Below are 26,053 nucleotides of genomic sequence, written 5' to 3' on the forward strand. Positions count from 1 at the left end.
TTATTGAAGATCGAGGGGTATAACATCTATTATAATTATAATATAATTATTATAACTGAAATTCTTATAGACTGTGGTTATTAATGTAAATATATAATTGATATATCATTTATATTGTATGTAGTAGAAAGTGATGGGTTAGAAGAAGCCTACATAACCAACCCATAAAGTACAATTTAACATCCATATATGGCCAGCTATGTTAACATTGATTTATCCTGCAATAAATGTCATTCAATTGGTAACATACATGTGTGTCTTCTTCTAATGCCGTTTAAGCGGAAAGTAATATAAATGTAACGGAATGTAATCAGATTATGTTCCTAAATTTGCGTAATCCAAAAGTTACGTTACTGATTCCAATTAGCGGATTACATTTAGAAAGTAACGTATCCAACCCTGCTACATGATTTATAATTGATTATATTTTTGGTGGAGCGCCGCTGCGATGCTTCTCTCCAACAGCACCCTGGAGAGGTGGCTGGAAATGAACAAGAAAAATACTTTTAACCTCTACCACTGAGAAAGGGGACAGCACATGGATTCATCATGGACTGCGCACAGATCTCTGATCGCGCTGGTTCGATTTGAGATGATGCGCAGGAGCTTTCTGCAGGAATGTGTGCTCTTGCTGAGGTATTCTCTGTTAGTAATTAGCATTTCACATTGTGAGAGTTTAATTGAGGCGAATATATTGATAAAACTCACATTGTCCGATAGAGAATTACACGGTTATCAAAACGGTACGCCATTTTAAGTCTACACCAAACACATATTTTATTTGAAGTGTTTGTACAATTCACGATGTGAAAAATGTAAGTCGAAAAAACTATTTACAGCCATTTCCGTGTTTTACCGCTTGGTTTTATGGGTATTATGACGTGTACACTGTGACAGACTATAAATCAGTTTGATGCAAACATCTCTGGTGGGAAAATGCGCATATTATTTTATGCAGATTTTGTATATATATTAGCATGAAAACTGTCTCAAATTGAATGGAAACCGTGCTACCGTTTTTTTTGTTTATGTGACGTCATTACACCCAGCTGTTTTTATCGACACAAGATGGTTACATGGAAATGCACTGTAAGTAGACAGTTGCCGCATCTATTTTCTATATGAATTTTCTAAATGTCGACAAAAAATCGCTGTACAAGTTAATGGAAACACAGCTTATTTAGCTACTTTATTCCTACTTATTAGGCTCCACGTGCTTAACCTATGTTACTTGTGTTTTGAGCCGACTTCGCCGTCGCTCACGCCAGGGAGACCGAGGCAGCCTGGTTCCAAAAGGTATGCAATCGTTTTTCACCTGGCGCAAACTGCCCTCACAGGCAGCCCGGGCTATATACCTTAGGGCAACACGACAGAAGACTGCTGTCAGACTGAGTGATCTACAACTCACCTTGCATACTAAATAACTATTTTTTTTAAATGTATTTAACTAGGCAAGTCAGTTAAGAACTAATTCTTATTTACAATGATGGCCTACCCAAGCCAAACCCAGACGACACTGGACCGCCCAATGGGAGTCCCAATAACAGCCGGATGTGATACAGCCTGGATTCAATCCAGGGACTGTAATGAGACCACTTACACTGAGATGCAATGCCGTAGACCACTGCGCCACTCAGGAGCCCGAAAGCTACTCATTATTATATATCATTATTACAAAATTATACGATTTTGGTTTTAGATGTCTGTTTTTTTGTCTGTATTAACTTCCAAAAAGTGGAGAGAGGAAATCAGATCACAAAATGACACTTTAGAGTCTACTTATTTGTTGTATTTTTATTTAACTATGAAAGTTAGTTACATAACAAAGTCTTATTCTTCAATTTACTAACAGAATATAATTTATAGACTTAAAGATACAACTCAACCAACCATAACATTTACAGTTTCAAGAGCAGAACTTGAAATTCTGAACACTTCTTTCATTTGGAGACCGTTCAATGTTCTTGAACACAGGAATCTGAATATCCCGCCTAATGGAATGCCTCAGTGGCCGGAGACCATGTCTTCATCCGACGCTGCTGAACCCAGCCGTCTGATTGGCTTACACGGAAGGTGTCAAACTTCGAGAAGTGGCGCGGGTTTTGTATTTTATGCACTACGGTGGCGGGAGATGAGAAGTTAGACAGGGAGATATTTGATTAGAATCTCCACAACTTTTGAGAATTAATCAAATGAGCTAAATGGTTTGAGTTTATTTCTATCTCCAAATATCAAGCTTGCTTCGGGAGGAGAAGGACAACGCAAATGGATGATTTTGGGGTCTACGTTGTTTTGGGAGTGAATGATGCGCCCCTAAAGCTCCTATGGTAAATTATCTAACGTTAGCTAGCCAACCGTGTAACGAGAGTTTTATGTATCTTATTCGATACTAGATGGCTATTTATCGTAAATGTATCGCCTTTTCAAATGATTTGTGTTTGTTAATCGATAACACTAATGTGTGAGTTGCATGTTTTTCTAAATGCATTTAGCTAGCTATGCTATCACAAACTTCCATAATCACGCATGGTGCCGCAGTCAACGCTAGATTCTGGTATGGTTACAACCAACACATGAAGTCTTGTCAACATGTAGGAAAATGCATGATATAAAGTAGCTCAAGTGTAAGTGTTTTTGCACCAGCTAACTAGTTAAGTAATAGGTAGCGTTAAGTAGTTCATATTTAACTCTCCTTTACAGTGCAAACGGGTCAGCCCAGTTTTCCGTTGCAGTACCACAGAGTTCCCAGCAGGTGGTGCTGTTTTCCAGGGGGCGATGGGGAGACAGGGTCTGCGTCAACGCAGAACTCAACGACGCCGACAGAGTTCCAATCACCATAGGAAAACTGACACCTTATAATAGGTACGTTCCAATATTTCCAGGGACTGGACACGTTCAGAAAAACACAACGTCGAGGGAATGTCATGAAGAACGAAAATGCCTCCCTGACATGTAGCACAAGAAATTGTTTTATTCGTGACATTGCTATCTGAAAACGTTCCACAACATTTGCTTACTGAACGTGGCCCAGCGAGCTATTGATGTAGACAACTACATGGAAGGATATTTTTGGAATGTCCCACAAGAAAGCACACACACACACTGACTGACTGACTTGTCCAAAGTTAAAGTTTATTTTGCATATCTCCTAGACCAGTATTTGTAAATCCTGGTCCTGGGGACCCTAAGGGAAAAAACTGAAATGTGCATCCTTTGTATCTCCAGGTCCAGTATTGAGAACCACTGTCTTATAAGGTAATAGTGGGATGTAAAGTGTTGTGATGGTCACATTATCTTGTTCCTGGTTCAGGTGTTTAACATGGGAGCAGTGGGAAGAGGAGAGCTGGACTGAGGGAGTGATGTTAACTGTCAGCTTGGAAGGAGGACACCTGGTGAGTGAGTGGATGGATGGATGGGACTGAGGGAGCGATGTTAACTGTCAGCTTGGAAGGAGGACACCTGGTGAGTGGATGGATGGACAGATGGGACAGAGGGAGTTATTGACTGTCAGCTTGGAAGGAGGACACCTGGTGAGTGGATGGATGGATGGACAGATGGGACAGAGGGAGTTATTGACTGTCAGCTTGGAAGGAGGACACCTGGTGAGTGGATGGATGGATGGACAGAGGGAGTTGTTAACTGTCAGCTTGGAAGGAGGACACCTGGTGAGTGGATGGATGGATGGACAGATGGGACAGAGGGAGTGATGTTAACTGTCAGCTTGGAAGGAGGACACCTGGTGAGTGGATGGATGGATGGACAGAGGGGACAGAGGGAGTTATTGACTGTCAGCTTGGAAGGAGGACACCGGAGGAGAGTTCAACAAGGCTTCTGTTTGCGGCGAACATGTTGCCAGAGTAACAGCTGGACGAATTGAATAAACATTCCAAAGTGTCGGTGAAACATCAAACAGCTTTTTGTCAGGATTACTGTGGCTTTTAGTGACTTCAATCTAAAAATGACTTAGCAATTCCTATATAATGAACAAAGATCTAAACACAACCATTTAAAATATTTTAGAGTTACAGTTCATATAGCAGGAAATCGGTCGATTTGAAATAATTTCATTTGGCCCTAATCTATAGATTTCACATGACTGGGCAGGGGTGCTTCTCCACCGGTGGAATCATAGACCAACCCACTTGGCAGCCAGGCCCAGCCAATGTAGAGCCAGGCCCAGCCAATGTAGAGCCAGGCCCAGCCAATGTAGAGCCAGGCCCAGCCAATGTAGAGCCAGGCCCAGCCAATGTAGAGCCAGGCCCAGCCAATGTAGAGCCAGGCCCAGCCAATGACAACAATGGTTGTGAGGCTGGTTGGACGTACTGCCAAATTCTCAGAAACGATGTTGGAGGCAGTTTATAGTAGAGAAATTAACATTCAGTTCTCTGGCAACATCTCTAGTAGACATTCCTGCAGTCAGCATGCCAATTGCACACTCCCTCAAATTGAGACATCTGTGGCATGGTGTTATGTGACAAAACTGCACATTTTAGTGGCCTTCTATTGTCCCCAGCACAAGGTGCACCTGTGTAATGATCCTGCTGTTATTAAATCAGCTTTTTGATATGCCACAACTGTGAGGTGGATGGATCATCTTGGAAAAGGAGAAATGCTCACTAACAGGGATGTAAACATTTGACAGAAATAAGCTTTTTTGTGCGTATGGAACATTTCCGGGATCTTTTAAAATTTATTTCAGCTCATGAAACATGGGACCAAACACTTTACATGTTGCCTTTATATTTTTGTTCAGTGTAACGTCTACATCCAGTTGATTTATTGTTAAGCAGCAGTTTAAACAGACCCTTATGTTCGATGCACACTACCTTCTCCGAATGTTCGCTAACGTTAACAGTCACAGCTAACAAAATAACTAATGGACTATGTTAGTCAACGTTCACAAACTTTCCCCCTTGTTTTAACGCACCTCTGAGGAGTACTGCCTAAACTACTATGGTATCTATAGAGATGGAGAAAGTGGGATACGAGATACATTAAATCAGGAATTATTTATCTGTATCTTATAGAGTGGCAGGAATACCATCTCTAAACCAGAGCATGCAGATATACACAACTATGTATTACATTTGAGACGATCCAAACATCGATGGACTTGACTCTTGTTTGTTCTACAGGCCAAAGGGGATATGATGAACCTTGACCTCACCCTGTCCATGAAGGAGTACACCCCAGAGGTGAGATCCACACGCCTGGCTCGTCACAGTCCTTCTAGGGCAAGTGTATCTTAAAGAGTACACATTGTAGTTGTTTCCCTGGCGCTAAAACACCCGAGTCCACGAATTAAAGGTTTGATGACGAGTGGATGAAGGTGTGCTAGAGTTTAAGAACTAAAATGGGCAGCCCTTTGGGGAGCAGTTAAACACGGCTCTGGGGAAGTTCTTCTACACCAATGAATGTTGGGGAAAGGAGAGGACGCCATCTTGAAATTCAAAAGAGATGAGCCCATTGTTACTTTAGAACCTTGTTCTATTACATTTGTCACTCAAAGGTAGAGTCGGCATTGCACGAAGTAGACTGCAATATCGGGCTCACGTCCATAGTTTCTGCAGTTCACCCTGCTTGTGGCAACGTCATTACTGAGTCAGTTTAACTTCTTCCATTCTGTCCTTTCTCCTCCCCCTCTTTCCTCCCTCTCTCCTCCCCCTCTATCCTCCCTCTCTCCTCCCCCTCTATCCTCCCCCTCTATCCTCCCTCTCTCCACCCCCTCTATCCTCCCTCTCTCCACCCCCCTCTATCCTCCCTCTCTCCACCCCCTCTATCCTCCCTCTCTCCACCCCCTCTATCCTCCCTCTCTCCACCCCCCCTATTCTCCCTCTCTCCTCCCTCTCTCCACCCCCTCTATCCTCCCTCTCTCCACCCCCTCTATCCCCCCTCTCTCCACCCCCTCTCTCCTCCCTCTCTCCACCCCCTCTCTCCACCCCCTCTATCCTCCCTCTCCTCCCCCTCTATCCTCCCTCTCTCCTCCCCCTCTATCCTCCCCCTCTATCCTCCCTCTCTCCACCCCCTCTATCCTCCCTCTCTCCACCCCCTCTATTCTCCCTCTCTCCACCCCCTCTATCCTCCCTCTCTCCACCCCCTCTATCCTCCCTCTCTCCACCCCCTCTATCCTCCCTCTCTCCACCCCCTCTATCCTCCCTCTCCACCCCCTCTATCCTCCCTCTCTCCACCCCCTCTATCCTCCCTCTCTCCACCCCCTCTATTCTCCCTCTCTCCACCCCCTCTCTCCTCCCTCTCTCCACCCCCTCTATCCTCCCTCTCTCCACCCCCTCTATCCTCCCTCTCTCCACCCCCTCTATCCCCCCTCTCTCCACCCCCTCTCTCCTCCCTCTCTCCACCCCCTCTATCCTCCCTCTCTCCTCCCTCTCTCCACCCCCTCTTTCCTCCCTCTCTCCTCCCTCTCTCCACCCCCTCTTTCCTCCCTCTCTCCACCCCCTCTATCCTCCCTCTTTCCTCTCTCCTCTTCTATTCCAGAGCGCTGTGGCCCCTCCCCCTGTTAGGGAGGGGAAGAGAAAGAGGGGACAAACGGGGGAAGACGACGAGGAAGAGAACAGAGGGAAGGAGAACACGTGTCCCATCGACGTGGTGTCGTCATTTTCAGAGAAGTCAACCCCCCTCAGAAAGGTCAGAGGTCAGAGCAGAGGAGGTCAGACCAGACTGTTCCTCCAGAGTGAGGGTCAGGAAGGTGCAGCTCTCACCCCTCAAAACACTCCTCCACCGAGGGGCAAGGGTAGACCGACCAAGACACCCACTACACAGACTGGTGAGTTAACGTGTGTGTGTGTGTGTGTGTGTGTGTGTGTGTGTGTGTGTGTGTGTGTGTGTGTGTGGAAAGGATAGATTATTGTGTGTAGACTGCCAACCAGTGTATTGACCCCGGTTCCTCCTCATCAATGCAGCCCCATTGGTCAACCCGTCGGGTCGCTGGGGTCAGAGCCTGTGCCCCATCGACCCCCAGACAGCCATTCTGATTGGAGGCCAGGGATCCAGGATGCAGTTCTGCAAGGACCCCATGTGGAAGCTGTGCACTGGTGAGTTCACCTTAAGACAGGGTTATACAGTTGAAGTTAACATACACATTAGCCAAATACATTTAAACTCAGTTTTTCACAATTCATTGACTTTTAATCCTAGTAAAAATTCCCTGTCTTAAGTCAGTTAGGATCACCACTTTATTTTGAGATTGTGAAATGTCAGAATAATAGTAGAGAGAATGATTTATTTCAGCTTGTATTTCTTTCATCACATTCCCAGTTGGTCAGAAGTTTACATACACTCAATTAGTATTTGGAAGCATTGCCTTTAAATTGTTTAACTTGGGTCAAGTGTTTCTGGTAGCCTTCCACAAGCTTCCCACAATAAGTTGGGTGAATTTTGGCCAATTCCTCCTGACAGAGCTGGTGTAACTGAGTCAGGTTTGTAGGCCGCCTCACTCGCACACGCTTTTTCAGTTCTACCCACAAATTTTCTATTGGATTGAGGTCAGGGCTTTGTGATGGCCACTCCAATACCTTGACTTTGTTGTCCTTAAGCCATTTTGCCACAACTTTGGAAGTATGCATTGTCCATTTGGAAGACCCATTTGCGTCCAAGCTTAAACTTCCTGGCTGATGTCTTGAGCTGTTGCTTCAATTTACTCACATCATTTTCCTACCTCATGATGCCATCTATTTTGTGAGGTGCACCAGTCCCTCCTGCAGCAAAGCACCCCCACAACCTGATGCTGCCAACCCCGTGCTTCATGGTTGGGATGGTGTTCTTTGGCTTACAAGCTTCCCCCTTTTTCCTCCAAACATAACAATGGTCATTATGACCAAACAGTTCTACTTTTGTTTCATCAAACCAGAGGACATTTCTCCAAAAAGTACCATCTTTGTCCCCATGTTCAGTTGCAAACCGTAGTCTGGCTTTTTTATATATCGGTTTTGGAGCAGTGGCTTCTTCCTCGCTGAGCGGCCTTTCAGGTTATGTCGATATAGGACTCGTTTTAATGTGGATATAGATACTTTTGTACCTGTTTCCTCCAGCATCTTCACAAGGTCTTTTGCTGTTCTGGGATTGATTTGCACCTTTCGCACCAAAGTACGTTCAACTCTAGGAGACAGAACATGTCTCCTTCCTGAGCGGTATGATGACTGCGTGGTCCCATGGTGTTTATACTTGCGTACTATTGTTTGTACAGATGAATGTGGTACCTTCAGGCATTTGGAAATTGCACCTAAGGATGAACCAGACTTGTGAAGGTCTACAAATGTTTTTTTTCCTGAGGTCTTGGCTGATTTCTTTTGATTTTCCCATGATGTCAAGCAAAGAGGCACTGAGTTTGAAGTTAGGCCTTGAAATACATCCACGGGTAACGTCCAATTGACTCAAATTATGTAAATCAGCCTATCAGAAGCTTCTAAAGCCATGACATCACTGTCTGGAATTTTCCAAGCTGTTTAAAGGCACAGTCAACTTAATGTATGTAAACTTCTGACCCACTAGAATTGTGATACAGTGAAATAATCTGTCTGTAAACAATTGTTGGAAAAATTACTTGTGTCCTGCACAAAGTAGATGTCCTAACCGACTTGCCAAATCTATAGTTTGTTCATTAACAAGAAATGTGTGGAGTGGTTGAAAAACAAGTTTTAATGACTCCAACCTAAGTGTATGTAAACTTCTGACTTCAACTATATATCCTCACCTCAATACCAATAACAGAGCCGTAATAGATGGTGTGTATAGAGCCCCCTGTCAATACCAATAACAGAGCAGTAATGGAGGGTGTATAGAGCCCCCTGTCGATACCAATAACAGAGCAGTAATGGAGGGTGTATAGAGCCCCCTGTCGATACCAATAACAGAGCCGTAATGGATGGTGTGTATAGAGCCCTGTCGATACCAATAACAGAGCCGTAATGGAGGGTGTGTATAGCCCCCTGTCGATACCAATAACAGAGCCGTAATGGAGGGTACAAGGCCTTCAGGAAGTGTTCACAGCCCTTTCCTATTTCCTCATTTTGTTGTTGCAGCCTGAATTTAAATGTGATTTACGTTTAGATGTCACTGATCTACACTCAATTCCCCATGATATCAAAGTAGAATTTAGTTTAGAAATTTGTTTTAAAAAATATATATATATATGAAAAGCTGAAATGTCTTAAGTATTCTACCCCTGTTATGGCCTAAATAGAGTACAAATGTGCTTCACAAGTTGGATGGACTCACTCTATGTGCAGTAATAGTGTTTAACATGATTTTTTTAAATGACGACCTCATCTCTGTACCCCACACAAGGTTCCTCAGTCAAGCAGTGAATTTCAAACACAGATGCAACCACAAAGACCAGGGAGGTTTTCCAATGCCTCGCAACGAAGGGCATCCAATCTTGTAGATGGCTAAAAAATTAAAAGCAGATATTGAATATCCCTTTGAGCATGGTGATGTTAGTCATAACACTTTGGATGGTGTATCAATACACCCAGTCACTACACAGATACAGGCGTCCTTCATAACTAATTTGCCAGAGAGGAAGGAAACCACTCAGGGATTTCACCATGAGGCCAATGGTGACTGTTAAACAGTTAGTTCTCTCCTATCACAGCCATTAAACACTGAGGATGGATCAACAACCTTGTAGTTACTACACAATACTAACCTAAATGACAGGGATGAACAGGAGGAAGCCTGTACACAAGCCTGTATTCCTAAACATACATCCTGTTTGCAATAAGGCACTCAAGTAATATTGCCAAAAAATGTGGCAAAGAAACGTACTTATTGTCCTGAATACAAAGCAGTATCTTCTGGGAAAACACAACACATCACTGAGTACCACTTCATATTTTCAAGCTTGGTGGTGGCTGCATCATGTTATGGGAATGCTTGTGATCGGCAAGGACTAGGGATTATTTTTTTTTTTTTTAGGATAAGAAGAAACTGAATAGTGTTCAGCACAGGCAAAATCCTAGAGGAAAACCTGGTTCTGTCTGCTTTCCAACAGACCCACTTGACAGCATTTTAAGTTTAAAAATAAACAAATAATTACCCAATATTGAGCAAAGCTCTCCCTAAAAAGATTCACTGGTGTAATCGCTGTCTAAGATGATTCTAACGTGTTTTGACCTGGGTGGTTGAATACTAATCTATTCAAGAGCTATTTGTGTTTTTATTAATCATTGTATATTTTCTTTTTAGATGTTTGAATTTCTTTCACTGACAAGAGTATTTTGTGTAGATTGTTGATAACAAAAAAATTGCAATTAAATCCATTTTAATCCCACGTCGTAACACAACGAAATGTGAAAAATGTCAGGGGGTGTGATTACTTTCTGAAGGCACTTTAGCTAGCTGTGTTTTTCTTGTACTTTTGGATCTTCGTTTTTAATTGGTTCACTTGACACCCTCACTTCCTTTTTTTTTTTTTTGTCGACCCTTCAGAGGACATGTCATGGGTTCCCGCGGAGACGCTGGCAGAAGGCCCCACCCCCGAGGCCCGGATTGGCCATACTGCGACCTACGACCCTGATTCCAAAAGAATCTTTGTGTTCGGGGGTTCTAAGAACAAAAAGTGGTTCAACGACGTTCACATCCTAGACACACAGAGCTGGAAGTGGAGCACAGTGGAGGTGAGACTGGACACATACACCTAATGATCTGGGACTGGATAGGTGTAAGCTTGCATCTGTGCAAATGTAATAACATGAATGATCTTTCTACCCTCCTCTCCTTCTCTCCATCCCCCCTTCTCCCTCTCCTCTCCAGGCCCAGGGAAAAGTACCTCCATTAGCCTATCACAGCTGCAGCATGTTTCGGGGTGAACTATTTGTCCTGGGAGGGGTGTTCCCTCGCCCTCACCCTGAACCCGACGGCTGCAGTGACTCCCTCTACATCTTCGACCCACATCTCTCCATTTGGTACCAGCCCATCGTCACAGGCGACAAGCCCGCCCCCCGCTCAGGGTGAGATGGACGGATCCAAACCGAAAGCGCTTCAGACCAGTAGTTAGAAAGGGCGCCCCTCTTTCTAACTCTTGATTCACATCCACATGGGTAGCCTGGGCTCAGATCTGTTTGGTCTCTTGTCAAAATCCATTGCCTATTGTCAAACCAAACATGACAATAGGAAGTAGGTACGATGGCACAAACAGACTGGCAGCTAATACCTGGATTGATTTTTAGCAAGTTAAAGCGCAGATTAGCTGTACAAATAACTTCTATAGTACAGATCAGAGGATTACCAGATCAGTCTTTTGGGGGGGGGGGGCTGTTTGATTTCTCCTTCGAGTCCCTTATTTTCTCTCCCTCTTGCCTCCTTCGCTCCCTTTTCTCTCTCTCTCTCTCTCTAACGCTCTCTAACTCTCTTTCACATTGACATGGCAAGTTCATTATTACTTACATTGTCAACGTATACATTTTGAGAGAGAAAAATATATATATATATATATATTGGGATGACCTCTCTCTCCCTCTCTCGCTCTCTCCAGTCACTCTGCCTGCGTTACCCAGGGGAAGATCTATGTGTTCGGAGGCTGGGACACTCCACTCTGCTTCAACGACATGTACATGCTTGACCTGGGTAAGAGACACAGGCTTGTTTGTCCAGTAGGTCTGTGTGTGGTGAGACTTTCCTCCCTAACTGCCATTTAGTTTACTCTTCATGGCCCTCCAGCTTGTCTGACGGTCTGTGATACAATTGGCTGGTTAGTTATTGGAGGGAAGGCATTGGAGGACTAACATTTTAAATGATTGTCTTTGTTTATTTAATTATTAGTCACTGTGTCTTTATTGATTTATGGATCCCAACACTCCCTGGAAAATAGAGGCAAGTGTTGCTTAATGGACGATCCTGACTTAAGTGAATGGATTGTTTTCAGGACTGATGGAGTTTTCGTCTGTTCAGACCAACGGATCACCTCCCTCTCCTCGCAGGTAGGACTAAAGGACTAACTAATACACAAGAATGTAGGGTACAGAAACCGTTTAAAGACTCAATGAGTCTCTCATAATTCAGACAGACATCTTTTATCCATCCTTTAATGTAAATTGAACCCTTTTAACCCAGGAAGTGCCATTGAATCGCTCTCTTATTATATAAGGGAGAACCTGTAATCGATACAATGCTTTGTCTTATCTTCATAAATGTTTTCTGTTTTTGGATACTGCTGCTCCCCACTATGAAAGTTGTAACGGAGCAGGACAGGACCCGTTACATGGATGTGTGTGTTACAGCTGGCATGGTTGTGTGTTACAGCTGGCATGGTTGTGTGTTACAGCTGGCATGGTTGTGTGCTACTCTCTGACTCTACGTTTGTGGTCCACGGGGGATACAACGGGAACCAGGCCCTCAATGACACCTTCACCTTCAACACAGGTCAGACACACACACCCTGCTTCTCGCCACACACACTCCTCCAGAACCAGGCTCTAAACACTGTGTGTGTGTGTGTTTGTTGCAGACACCAACACCTGGACTGAACTGGTTCACCCACAGCTCTCCGTGCCCAGAGCTGGACATTCCATCATCACCATGGCGCTAGCCAATCAAAACCTTTCATTCGAGGATGACGGCAAAGAACGAAACTCCGACCGTAACCCCAAAACCCTGCTGGTATTTGGAGGGGGCGACAACGAGGGGAACTTCTATTCCGACCTGACGACCCTGACTGTCGCTGAACTGCTGGACCAGAACTAATGCTGTGTTCATAACCAATTGGAAATTTACCACGTACAACTGGGAAAAATCCACTTGAATGCCTCTCCAAAAGGTCATTACTGGTGGGACACTTGTATATTATCCCTGAGCTCCGACTTCTCCCACATTCTGACCTCCCTTAAGTAAGGAAATGACCCCAATAGCCGCAATTTCGGCAGCTAAATGCAATAGCTAAACATGATTTATAAAAAGCTATCTATTCATGTTTTTTTTTTTTTACCACTATAATTTGTTTGTGAGCATGATAACAGTACTTATAGTTTTGTGGTTGACGCAGCTTGTTTGCCATTTAGCCAATCAAAGTTCAAACCAGTTGGATTTATTCACGTGCTATTTCCTTCCCACTTGGTTATGAACACAACATAAACCACATGAGTGGAATCTTAAATGGCACCCTATTCCCTATATAGTGCACTACTTGGACCAGGGCTCTGGCCCCACACACAGCCCCTATGGGTGTATTAGAGAAATCTCACAGATCTTCAAAGTCTGATGTTTTCATGTCATTAGAAACAGGAAGTGCTAGTCGTTTGTTTTCAAATGTCTCTCAGGGTGATGAGGGAATGGTCAGACTGATGTTATTGATACATTAAAACATGTATACTTTCCAAGAAATATATATTTCTGTAGTGCACTGCTTTTGACCAGAGCCCTATGTAGGGAATGGGTTGCCGTTTTGGAACTCGAGCCGTCTGGGTCGTGTTCATCAGTGCACACTGTAGCAAAACTGCAATAGAAAATGAGGGTTCCTTATTGGACAAATTAAGGTAGTTCTATTTCGGACAGTTTGGTTCCTATTGAATACAACCCTGGGGTTTATAAAGTGAGGATTTATGGTTTGATTGAACCAGTTTGCACTTCAAGTGCAGTGTTTTTTATTATTATTTTGGTCAGCCTAGAGGTGTGACGTGTGTACAAGCTGCTTATTATATTTTTTAACTTTAGATGGTCATTAACCATAGTGGAACTGAAGCATAATTTGAAGCCGGGTTGCCAGTCTGTTTCTGCTCACTTGCCAATTGAATTCCATAACTCAATCGGACTGGAATAAAGCAGGTTGTAGACCAAAAAAAACATTAAAACTTAGTCATAAATAAAGTATATATTTTTTTCTACGTTCCAATTATTATGTTTTTTAAAGCTACCCAAGTTCTGTGTCTCAGGTACTCACATTCTAATTAGTGCCTGACCGATTTTTTTTTTATCAGCCGATATTGGCCTTTTCAACGCTATGGGCTGAGAGACTATATTCAATAATTAGGATGTGGAGGAATCTTGTGCTTATCTGGACACTTGTGACCATTCTCATGATGTCTGAAATGAATGTATGAAATCAACATTTTTGAAGCTTAATTATTTGACAATTGCTCTTTTTTGAATGACAATTTTGAGAATTCTGTGAATTAATTTTTTTTAATTTTCCCCATTGTATAACAAATATATCGTCAGGTTTATTGTTATGGATCTAGTTTCAAAATGGTGTTGCTTTCATTTCTTAGGCAGATTTTTTTTATTTTTGTACATTCATGCTGAATAAACTGAAAGATATGAAAAGATACTCCCTTGTATAGTCTTAAAGAGAATGACGCATAGCAGGCTGATTCGTGTAGCCTAGACTTGAGATGGCTATAGATCTATTACAATGGCCTCTGCTGAGAGACGAGTCAATAGCTATCATGTTTATCCTCTCTCCTTTGTAGAAGGTGGGTCCAAGTTCCTTCCCCTCTGACATTTTTTTTTTCAATGGGTTTTGAGAAAGTGTTGAGTAGAGGAGATGCAAGGAATTGAGGAAAGATGAATTGAGAAAGTCTGTTTGGAGAGACTATGGGTGAGTAGGTAGCTATATGACAGTTGTGGTATCTGTATTTTGAAGAGAACCTACTGCGGTCCACTCTTAGAAATCAGACTTTGATTATTGTTATACAGTCTGAAACGAGGCAAAAGGAAAGTTTCCTTACGAGCCAGAATGTTGAATACAATTACATTTAGACTTACTCTACCGGTTATCTGTGTGGTTGGTCCTTAAGATGAAATTTAAATAAATCTACAGGACAGTATTATTTACCTGACTTTTTACAGTGCATGGACTGAAGTAGACAATTCTATCATCTGGCACGTATGGAAAAACACCTGCAAGACATTGGTTCGTATGCATGGTTTGCAGAGTAAGTTCAAGTATAATTGTATTCAACATTCATGACAGAGCAGGGATATTAAGGTTTATAAATGTGCGTTGCGTTGCCTACACACTTTGAAGGCATCGCTACATTAAGTTAATATTCTGGTTGCAGCTGTATCCAACACCTGTACGGTGTATATTTTCCGTAATATACCGAGTTTACCCGAAGTCAGAGAGCGCCCCCCGCCCCTTCCTCCAGTCGTGGTTCAAGCGGCCATGTTCGCTCGTTCGTCACTTGTAACCACAGCCACAAAGTCTTCAATTCTGGCTAAACCCCGCCCATTTCTACAATGAATCTTCTTAAAATCCCATTTTAAGCCTAACGTTAACCCTAGCCTGAACCACCCTGCTAACCTTATGCAAACCTTACATTTAAGACTTTAAAAAAAAAAATGTTTATTATACATCTTTTTTTATGATAGCCATTTTGACACTGTGGCTGTGGTAACTAGTAACAACCTGTTCGCTCGGGCTTTTTCCGGTATCGGGCTTTTTCCGGTATCGGGCTCGATTGTGTGCATTAGGCTCCATTTGCTAGTGCCACTCGGGCGCAGCTCGTTCGTTGACACTCAAACCCTGTTGCCAATTTATTCGATTTATTATTTTTTTAAACACAACTTGATTTCTTCAGCGGCTCTCACGGAAATAAACACCGTATTCAGGGATCGGACCGCGCAGGGCTGCAGTGCAGCATTTGAAACGACCTTTATTAAAATCACGAAGACGGGAAGCGATTTCCGTGGATTTATAAACATGTTGTAGATTTTGTTTAGTTGCTAGATAACTATCTGACTATCCACAAGTGTATACATGGACTAATCAACCGTTTCTGATTTCCTTGCTAAGTAGCACACTAACGTTTCATTAGGCCAGGTGGTGGTTTAGTTAACCGGCTATTGGAGAATAACGTCGAGTTTCTATTTTTATAATCAACGGTGCTGGCTGGCCCCGAAAGATTTATATATATATATATATTTAACGTTATATACGTCGGGTCGAGCGTGGGGCTAACTTGGCCTGAAGTTGAAGTCCTCCGGTTTTTTATTTTTTAACAACCCCCCCCCCCCCCCCCCCCCCCCATTAACGTTACCTGGTGAGATTTCCGTTAAACGTTAGTTGTCATTGAATGGGGAAAAAAGCTGGCTTTAGACTTTGACACTGATAAACTTTCACTTAGGATGTGTGCTTCCTCATATGTAGCCACTACTAGCCGACGGTAATGTGTTGTTTTTTAAACATTTTATTAACGCGAACTGTAGCTGTTGTTGTCTAGCTAGACAACTCATAGCTAATGCTGGTGGCTAGCCATCTGCTAGCCGTGTATTACCGGTAGAAATAGTAATACCCAGGGGGTTCAAACGGTTGAACTCTGGACCCCCCCGTTTTTCTGTGTTGACATGGGAAACATGTACGACTGAAGGACTCAACTTGTTGATCACACAGTGTGTGTGTGTGTCTAACACACAGATAGCTAGTAGACGGTGTTTTTTATTTATTTTATGTTTTTACCACTGCTAGCTAAATGACCACAAGGTCCTGAAACTATATTCGTCTTCCCCCTCGACACTTATTTTCTACAACATCCCTGAAAATGTCGGCCAGGACGCCATTGTTGGCCGTCATTGAAAATTCGTCAGGTGGCCAGGTAAGATTTTTTTTGTTGCTAATGCTATCAATCTACACAGAACAATTGGTGTTAAACTCTCTTAACTACATGTTTTTTGTCAACTAACATTTAGCTAGAAAACAAACTATCCTCTCCAGCTAACGTCAAACACAGTAGCTTGTTTCTTTATGCTCCTTGCTTGGCAATGAACTGCGTGTGACCAGCACTGTGTGAGTGCGGTTCTGTGACTAGCCAAGCCAACTGGCATTGATCCAGACTGATTGTTTTGGCTATGTAAACTTGTTTTTATTTTACCGTCAACCGAGAAATCAAATTGGCTATCCAACTCCTACACTCACTCATTCTGGTGTTCCCAACCTGAAACCCAATTGAGGTTTCTGTTTAGATTGTAATTTCCTTCCTACCTAGCTATATATATATTTGTATCTTGTCATTTCATGTCCTTTTGTACTGGCACAGAAATAGAATAACAAACTACACTAGTATGTGGATACCCCTTCAAATTAGTAGATTTGGCTATTTCAGCCACACCCATTGCTGACCGGTGTATAACATTGAGCACACAGCCATGCAATCTCCATAGACAAACATTGACAGTAGAAGGGCCTTACTGAAGAGCTCTTTGACTTTCAACGTGGCACAGTTATAGGATGCTACCGTTCCAACAAGTCAGTTTGTCAAATTTCTGCCCTGCTAGAGCTGCCCCGGTCAACTGTAAGTGCTGTTATGAAGTGGAAGTGTCTAGGAGCAACAACGGCTCAGCTGCGAAGTGGTAGACCACACAAGCTCACAGAACGGGACCACAGAGTGCTGGAGCGTGTAACCTCCTTGGTTACAATACTCACTACTGAGTTCCAAACTGCCTCTGGGAGCAACGTCAGCACAATAACTATTAGTTGGGAGCCTCATAAAACGGGTTTCCACGGTTTGGGCTCGGCCCCATAGTTCCAGTGAAGGGAAATACAGCGTTTATGACGTTCTAGATGATTCTGTGCTTCCAACCGTTTGGGGCAGGCTCTTTCCTGTTTTAGCATGACAATACCCCCCCGTTCACAAAGCGAGGTCCATACACTAATGGTTTGTCGAGATCTGTGTGGAAGAACTTGACTGGCCTGCACAGAGCCCTGACCTCAACCCTATCAAACATCTTTGGGATGAATCTGAATGCTCTTGCGGCTGAATGGAAGCAAGTCCCTCACATCAAGCCTTCCCAGAAGAGGTGGAGGCTGTTCAAGTAGCAGAGAGTAGACCAACTCCATATTAATGCCCATGATTTTGGAATGCGATCTTCTTCGAGCATTTGTCCACATACACTACATGACTAAAAGTATGTAATTATTGATAGTAATTCTAGTTCTATGGGTATTGGTATGTCACTGTAATGTATATTCCATATGGTTTAGATGAAACTCTAAATAATAGGAATGCTGTGTTGTAAACCTCCTAGCTAGGCGTACCTGTTTACTTTGTGACGATTGGCCTAGACGGTTGATCATGACTCAATATTCATCTTTACCACTAATGTTCCAACTGACCAAACCCCATTTTAGCTAGCTATCTGTCATAATCAAATTACAGTATGTTCATTCATTATTATTATTATAGGTTGTCATAACATCCCATAATAACACACCAAGCCACTTTGTTGGCATTAACAGTTTTTCCTGTGCCTTCCAGTTCCCCTGGCTGTGTGTTCAGAGGCTAGTTTAAACCAGTAAGCTGGGTCATGTTCATCAGTGTACACCATTTCCAATAACGTTTTATTTTTTCCTAATGGAAAAGGGGAAGTCCAGAAAGATTCCTCCCTGTTTTCAGTCAGTTTTCTTCTGTTTGGTGCCTGATGAATACTGCCCTGGTCCTTGGATTTCTGCTTCTGGTGTTGTGGGGACTTGCCCTGTTGTGATGTCACTCCCTCCCACTGGCCCACCTGTCTCAGGTGACTCGAGCTGCAGAGAACACAGGCTGCCTGGGCTGGAAATGGCACGAAGCTGCGCTGTCAGCTCAGCCGGTGAACTCGCTCAACACGAGCACGCTCGCGCGCGCACACAGGTTCAGATTCCATCCAGGAAGGAAGGAGATTTTCAATTTGAGCTGTCGGTTGGCCACGTCTGAAATGAACCACACAGCATTTTAGTATGGAAGGGACAGCCAGGTCCTCGATATTACAGGGTCTGGCCCAATGGCCATTTGCCTCTATAATGTACGTCTTTTGTGCAGGGTCGATAAGACGTTTGGCAAGTAGTGCACCGTATATCAAATCACATTTTACTGGTCACATACACATTTAGCAGATGTTTATTGCGGGTGTAGCGAAAATGCTTATCTTTCTAGCTCCAACAGTGCAGTAATATCTAACAATTTCACAATACAAACACATTCTTAATTCCTTTCCGTTACTTTAGATGTGTAAATATTTGGACGGGTGATGTTGCCAGGTGTCTTTTGGGACGTAACCAGGGAGTTGGGCTGATGGTGGTGGGGTCATGGAGGGGTTTAGCACGCTAGAATCGGGCCTTTTTTTATTTTTATAGTAACTATACAAACAGATTAACAGTGTGTGTCACTGGTTCTCTCGTCGTTTCCGGGGGACATGATTTGTCATTTAATCATAGCCCTCAGTGATTGGCTTGGCATCCAGGGTGTGTTACCCAAACAGGTAATGTCTTCCTGGGTGGAATTTGAACGTGTGTGTCGCTCTTTCCGTGTGTTATTGATTGATGTTGGTGCGATGACTCGCACAAAGGTGAAGTGAATGCAGATGTCTGCGAAGGTCGAAGTGCGAATAGTGAAACTCATATCAGCTTCTTAGTGTCATGACCAAACTAAGCTTGTTTTCTCAGGGCAGCCATTGATATCAATTGGGGAGCAGCCAGAATGGCAGAGTAGACGCACTTAGTTTCAGACTCTCATGGCACCCTATTCCTTATCTAGGGCACTACCTTTGACCAGAGCATTGTGGGCCTTGGTCTAAAGTAGTGCTCTATCAGGGGGGGGTTGGGTTAACGCAGAAATCGTTTTTTCATGATTATATATATATATATATAATGCATAAGATACTGTGTCTTGCTTAGTTTTGTAAATGCAGAATCTAAAATGCTTCGTTTTTTTGTATTTCACGCTCGGCATCAGATTAATTTTGTGCTTCAGTTGCGCTGATCTACTCGGATGACAATTCACGAAAAGGGCCTGACTGTTGTGACATCTCTGCTACTTTTTTTTCAGTTGTAGCCTACAAAAAATACATAAAAAAATAAAAAAGGCGTATAAAACGCAGGCTTTAAATGGTTTTAAACACAGGTTTTTTGTTGTTGATGGTTTGTTTTGAAAATGGAGATTGCAGAACTTCTCCTCATGTCTGAGGAAAATGATGCAATGTTTAAAACTTTGTATCAGGCTGCATATTGGGTCCCCCCCCCCCCCCCCTATACACACTTGGGATTATTCTCTTTCTGGCTGTGGCTCTATTTAGAGATGGCCCTCTGAGCTCACAGGTCGGACAGACTGGAGCCCTGCAGTGTGACACATGCTATGACATCGTGTCAAACACGGTTCTAAGTGTCGGCACCTGGTGTACGGTGCATTCAGAAAGTATTCAGACCCCTTCCCCCTTTTTCCCACATTTTGTTACGTTACAGCCTTATTCTAAAAGTATCCCCCCCCCTCATCAGTCTACACACAATACACCATAATGACAAAGCGAAAAACGTTTATTAAAAAAAATGTGCAATCGTAATTCGACAATGATTACTTCAAGTGTAGAGTGCAGGCCGCTAGACTAACTTACCAATCAAAACAGTTGTTTGCTGACGTAGGCTAATTGAGCGACTCACATGAGAGAGATACTGATGCACAACCATGTTTAGAAATTGTACTATGCTAACACTGAACAGTAAGTTGAGGTAAAACAAATAGCCGTTTTTATTTTTCCATCCCTGCTTTACTGTGTGTGCGTGTTAGGGATGGACATTTGTCATTATTTCACCATTTGAATATTTCTGTGTGTATATAACAAAAAAAACATGCCTTTGACTCTAATCAGAATGACGCAAATGCACATGCAGAGGTTGCCAACAGAAAGAGAAGTCTGATTTTAACCTTGATAGAACAGATTCTGTTACCAACGAGTAATCTAACCTAACAATTCCACAGCCGCTACCTTTTATATACACACAAGTGTAAAGGGATAAAGAATATGTACATAAAGCTATATGAATGAGTGATGGTACCAAACGGCATAGGCAAGATGCAGTAGATGGTATCAAGTACAGTATATACATATGAGATGAGTAATGTACAACAATGAACAAGCATTCGAATACTAACCTCTGTTTGATAATATCTGGATATTTAATTAACTGTGCCCATCCCTACTGTGTGAGTCTTTTCACGTCCATTCGTGCCCTTTCACCTACAAACTCAGTTTAGGGCTAACCCTGACCCCTCCACAGCATCACATAACGCACGGGCTAGTGGCTGCAGTGAGTCTGCTTGGGAAACACTTCACATCAGATGACATGACCCTGGCTTGCTAAGTTTTCAGCAACCAATGGAGAGCAGCTGTCGTTGAGTCCGACACGTCGGACGAGCTCACGTTTAAATCGCTCGAAGGGCAATGTGGAAATACAGCGTTTTATAAAAAATACATGTTTTAACAGCGCACCAGGAATACTTCCTACTGTGATTCCTGAAACACAGAGCCTGTTGCTGGAGTCATTTTTTAATCTGAAATTATACTTTTGTTTGCTAGCTCTCTCATTGACCACAACATTGCTAACGCTATCAATATATATCCAAAGCCACTTAGTAGAACTTACATTCTGAGAAAATATGTTAGGTAGCTAAGTTAGCAAAGACCACAGTATTGCGGGTATTAGCTCATATCCCACTTAAGGTCTTATTCAGGATTAGCTTTATGCTTGTACCTTTGATATCCCTCATGAGTATCCCTGTGTCATTTAATAAATGTATTATTCCAAATTTGAAATGGGTTAAATTAAATAGTAAATGAAGTATGAACACCGAGTATAACCTCTCACATGTGGGCTGGCAGGTAGTCTAGTGGTTAGAGCATTGGGCCAGTAACCGAAAGGTTGCAAGATTGAATCCCCGAGCTGACAAGGCAAAAAAAAACAGGCAGTTAACCCACTGTTCCCCGGTAGGCCATCATTGTAAATAAGATTTGGTTTTTAACTGGCATGCCTAGTTAAATAAAGAGAAAAGAATGACAGAATTATGTAGAATTATGCAATTCTTGCAGTAAAATGATACAACAAATGTACATTTTTGTCATGGTAACAGGAGTGGAAATTATTTCTTTCAGCGTCTCTTGAGAAAATGTGACTACGTGTGTAATCTTCAACACTTGTTTTTGCAAGTTGGTCTCATTTTTATCAGAGAACGCTTTTTTATTTCCTTACCTGGTCGAAATGATGACATTTTGCACTGGGTTTATCTTACCACTGTTGTTTTGTTTTCTCCCCAGGCCCTAAACTTAACCGAGAGTTGTCTGTTTTCGTTATCTTACCACTGTTGTTTTGTTTTCTCCCCAGGCCCTAAACTTAACCGAGAGTTGTCCGTTTTCGTTATCTTACCACTGTTGTTTTGTTTTCTCCCCAGGCCCTAAATGAAACAGACAACTTAACCGAGTGTTAACTAGATTACTAATGTCTTCCTTCTACTGATGGAAGACATTTATTCTGATGAGCACTACTTTATTTCGTCATCTAGGACAACAAGCTATGACAGAAGATAAGCTGCATGTATCTAACTATAGTAACTATTGAGTATCCCAGAATAATAACGGGATATATGGTCGTTGTCGTAACCATGGTCACTGTTATCGATACAACTCCAGTCAGCGGTCGACATCATCAGGATCCAATTTGAGAGCACCAGTTAGCTCCAAAAGGGGTTGTGGTTTTGACTGCATGCTGACAGTGAATTCAGAGCCATTCAGTGGCTACACGACAAACACCATTTTCCCAGATCTCCACAAAGTAATTGTAAATGACAGTCCACCACAACATACGCCGACGTTTCCTGATTAGCTAGGTCTGTGTTTTTAAATTCATTGTGGTTTAGAAACTGTTTTGAGATCCTTGCGAGAGGACTTCACCAGTGGTTGAATTGGGTTTCTGGGGGGAAATGTTTGTAACCTTATTAGGGGGGGGGGGTGACGAGTCAAATAATAGGACTAAGTCTGTTATTTGTTTGGCATTTTGTTTGTTTACTTATTCTGATATGAGACATGATGGCCAGATAAGAGGAAAGGTTTTTAAGCTGAAATGGTAGTCGAGACCTACTCCCTATTGGGGGTAAAGAGATATACAGAGGATTCAGACCCCTTCCATTTTGTTACGTTAAAGCCTTATTCTAAAAATAATATAAAATACCCCCCCCCCCCCCCTAATCAATCTACAGCAACAACACAATACCCCATAATGACAAAGTGGAAAGGCACACCTGGCATCATCCCTATGGTGAAACATGGTGATGGCAACATTATGCCGTGGGGATGTTTTTCAGGGACTGGGAGACTAGTCAGGATTGAGGGAAAGATGAACAGAGAGATCCTTGATAATCTGCTTCAGAGTGCTCCGGACCTCAGACTAGAGCGACGGTTCACCTTCCAACCAGACAACGACCCTAAGCACACAGCCAAGACAACGCAGGAGTAGCTTCGGGGAAAAGTCTCTGAATGTCCTTGAGTGGCCCAGCCAGAGCCTGGACTTGAACCCGATCTCTCATTTCTGGAGAGACCTGAAAAAAACTGTGCGGCGACACTCCCCATCCAACCTGACAGCGCTTGAGAGGATCTGCAGAGAAGAATGGGAGACACTTTGTAGCGTCATAGCAAAGAAGAATCACGACTGTAATCACTGCTGAAGGTGCTTCAACAAACTACTGAGTAAAGGGGCCGAATACTTATGTAAATGTGATATTTCAGTTTTATTTTTAATACATTTACAAAAATGTCTTAACCTGTTTTTGCTTTGTCATTAAGGGGTATTGTGATGTCATTATGGGGTATTGTGATGTCATTATGGGGTATTGTGTGTGTAGATTGAGGGGGGAACAATTTAATCCAGTTTAGAATAAGGGTGAAACGTAACAAAATGTGGAGAAAGTCAACTATAAAACCAACCTCTGCAGCTGCCTAATCTGCTTTGACTAGGACACACACAAACACACAGTCATTTACTCACACTCACTGGCAGTACAGGTAGACTAAGTCTATTCCAGGTGCAAATACAGAGTCGTATCCATTTACAAACAGAAGAAAACAGACTGAATCGGGTTGGGCTGTGATGGTCCTGTAATTTTGGATAACAGTAATTGGCCAGCCAACTGACCCCAGCCACATTTTCTCCTCTGCTCTGGCTGCCATAGAAACATAATGAACGTATTCATTTTAAAAAGCACTTTTCATTTACAATTAGAATCTGAGTCGCTTTAAAATCCACAAACAATTTAACAAAACAAATGTGGGGATCTGGCAGACCTTGGACAATTGGTTTTCCACGGCTTTGGATGATAGGCAGTTCAGAAAGGTAGTATCGATCTTGAGAGGCTGCGTAGATGGTACCGCCAGGCGGGAAAGTCCAGACTTTCCACGGAGACAAGCCACGGAGCTCTTCATCGGGCACCTCGTCGTCTTTGATACTCACAGCTCAGGTAGGCTGGATCGTCCACTACTGAAATGTAGCACCCACCTGAGTGATGCTTCGGTGACTGGAGAAGCACCAGTAAGACCTCAACTGGGGAGTGGGTCAGAAAAGCCCCCTACAAAGTGAGCCTCTGCATCCTGTCACGCTGCAGTCCACTTCCCTTTAGGAACTGGGGCAGGGGGCCCAAAAGCCTTGAATAGAACTGGCATCCCCATTCAAGTTGGTAATGATGTCATAATGGGTGGACTGGTGGCCATAGTGACTGTACCCATAGGAGCCAAATAGGTTTACATTTTGTGCTGTGATTTGTTGACTCAACTGATATCATAGAATACATTCCATTGCATGAGCCACATCAGTTAACATTATACATCAGGTACCCCCTCCCTGGCAAATCCTCGACCCAGGGACCACTGTCATACATTAGCAAAAATAAATAAAAAATTAATCCCAATGTCTTGTTTTATCATCAGGTGAATAATAATGACAGGGAAAAATGATCAACAATTAATAGATTAGATTTGGTAGCTTGTTTTTTTTCTCTCTCCATTTTCACCTCCCTGCATTATAATTGGAAGAGGAAGTGTAAACTGTAACAGCCTATTAGCTAGAAAGCTAACTCTAAACACATTTTCACTGAGAGCAGCTGTTGAGCTGGTTAAACAAAGGTGAGCCCTGCGTTTATTTCCAAGTCAAAAAAGCTTACCAGCAGTCAGCGGCACTAGTCTCAATGGAAGCCTGGTGCTTTTTCAAAGCCTGTCAGATACTCCAGTGAGTGTTAATTTGCTTCAATGTTAGGAGTTGAGATTTAATTTGACATCATTAAAGATGCAGTACCGTTGCGGACCCCTAGGTGGCTTCTGACCTGTTCTACGTTACCATGGAAATGGCATCCCAATACCAGGCAGCCATTGCAAGTGTACCCATGACTTTACCATTCAAATTGCCAGTGTTAAGAGGGTTCCAATCCCCTTCTATTCATTCTATTTCTACGTGCCGCTGCTGCTGCATTGTGGGGTGTGTTACCAAGGCAACCGAATACTAATTTGCTTGTTTAAGCAAGGAGCAACAAAGTTTAAACACATTAAGAGTCAACCTCTCGATTGGCCGTCCCATCTCCAGTCAGCTGTTCTATATTTATAGTTATATGACTTATTTTGTTTTCTTGATCAAATCAAATGTTATTTGTCACGTGTGTCAAATACAACAGGTGTACTAGACCTTACAGTGAAATGCTGAATACAACAGGTGTACTAGACCTTACAGTGAAATGCTGAATACAACAGGTGTACTAGACCTTACAGTGAAATGCTGAATACAACAGGTGTAGTAGACCTTACAGTGAAATGCTGAATACAACAGGTGTAGTAGACCTTACAGTGAAATGCTGAATACAACAGGTGTACTAGACCTTACAGTGAAATGCCAAATACAACAGGTGTAGTAGACCTTACAATGAAATGCCGAATACAACAGGTGTAGTAGACCTTACAGTGAAATGCCAAATACAACAGGTGTACTAGACCTTACAGTGAAATGCCAAATACAACAGGTGTAGTAGACCTTACAGTGAAATGCCGAATACAACAGGTGTAGTAGACCTTACAGTGAAATGCCGAATACAACAGGTGTAGTAGACCTTACAGTGAAATGCTGAATACAACAGGTGTAGTAATCCTTACAGTGAAATGCTGAATACAACAGGTGTAGTAGACCTTACAGTGAAATGCTGAATAGAACAGGTGTACTAGACCTTACAGTGAAATGCTGAATACAACAGGTGTACTAGACCTTACAGTGAAATGCTGAATACAACAGGTGTACTAGACCTTACAGTGAAATGCTGAATACAACAGGTGTCCT

At 42.8% G+C, this 26,053-nt stretch overlaps 2 protein-coding genes across 6 annotated transcripts in view; both read left to right on the forward strand.

The window, feature by feature from the left end:
- The first annotated feature begins 423 nt into the window (after positions 1-423).
- Positions 424-14,275, forward strand: krcp (kelch repeat-containing protein). 5 transcript variants are annotated; one of them, XM_031791751.1, is made up of 13 exons: positions 950-1,089; positions 1,244-1,296; positions 2,701-2,862; positions 3,311-3,392; positions 5,136-5,195; positions 6,493-6,781; positions 6,918-7,049; positions 10,444-10,631; positions 10,768-10,964; positions 11,489-11,580; positions 11,879-11,933; positions 12,278-12,375; positions 12,461-14,275. In XM_031791751.1, the coding sequence occupies exons 1-13, from the start codon at positions 1,069-1,071 to the stop codon at positions 12,694-12,696; spliced, it is 1,665 nt and encodes a 554-aa protein (XP_031647611.1). In that variant the 5' UTR covers positions 950-1,068; the 3' UTR covers positions 12,697-14,275. The 5 variants fall into 5 exon arrangements, 4 of the variants coding, with proteins under 4 accessions (XP_031647613.1, XP_031647611.1, XP_020326926.2 ...); XM_031791753.1 differs by lacking the exons at positions 950-1,089; positions 1,244-1,296 and adding an exon at positions 424-636; XR_004203338.1 differs by lacking the exons at positions 950-1,089; positions 1,244-1,296 and adding an exon at positions 480-636 and having other exon boundaries at positions 12,256-12,375.
- A 1,100-nt stretch (positions 14,276-15,375) lies between these two features.
- Positions 15,376-26,053, forward strand: part of mark2b (MAP/microtubule affinity-regulating kinase 2b) — a 111,276-nt gene continuing 100,598 nt past the window's right edge. The window contains exon 1 of the mRNA XM_031793070.1: positions 15,376-16,541. Coding sequence (XP_031648930.1) covers positions 16,488-16,541 — 54 coding nt within the window. The 5' untranslated portion in view covers positions 15,376-16,487. The remainder of the gene's footprint in view (positions 16,542-26,053) is intronic.

The sequence above is a fragment of the Oncorhynchus kisutch genome, linkage group LG16, assembly GCF_002021735.2.
Source record: "Oncorhynchus kisutch isolate 150728-3 linkage group LG16, Okis_V2, whole genome shotgun sequence".
NCBI classification, from domain to species: Eukaryota; Metazoa; Chordata; class Actinopteri; order Salmoniformes; family Salmonidae; genus Oncorhynchus; species Oncorhynchus kisutch.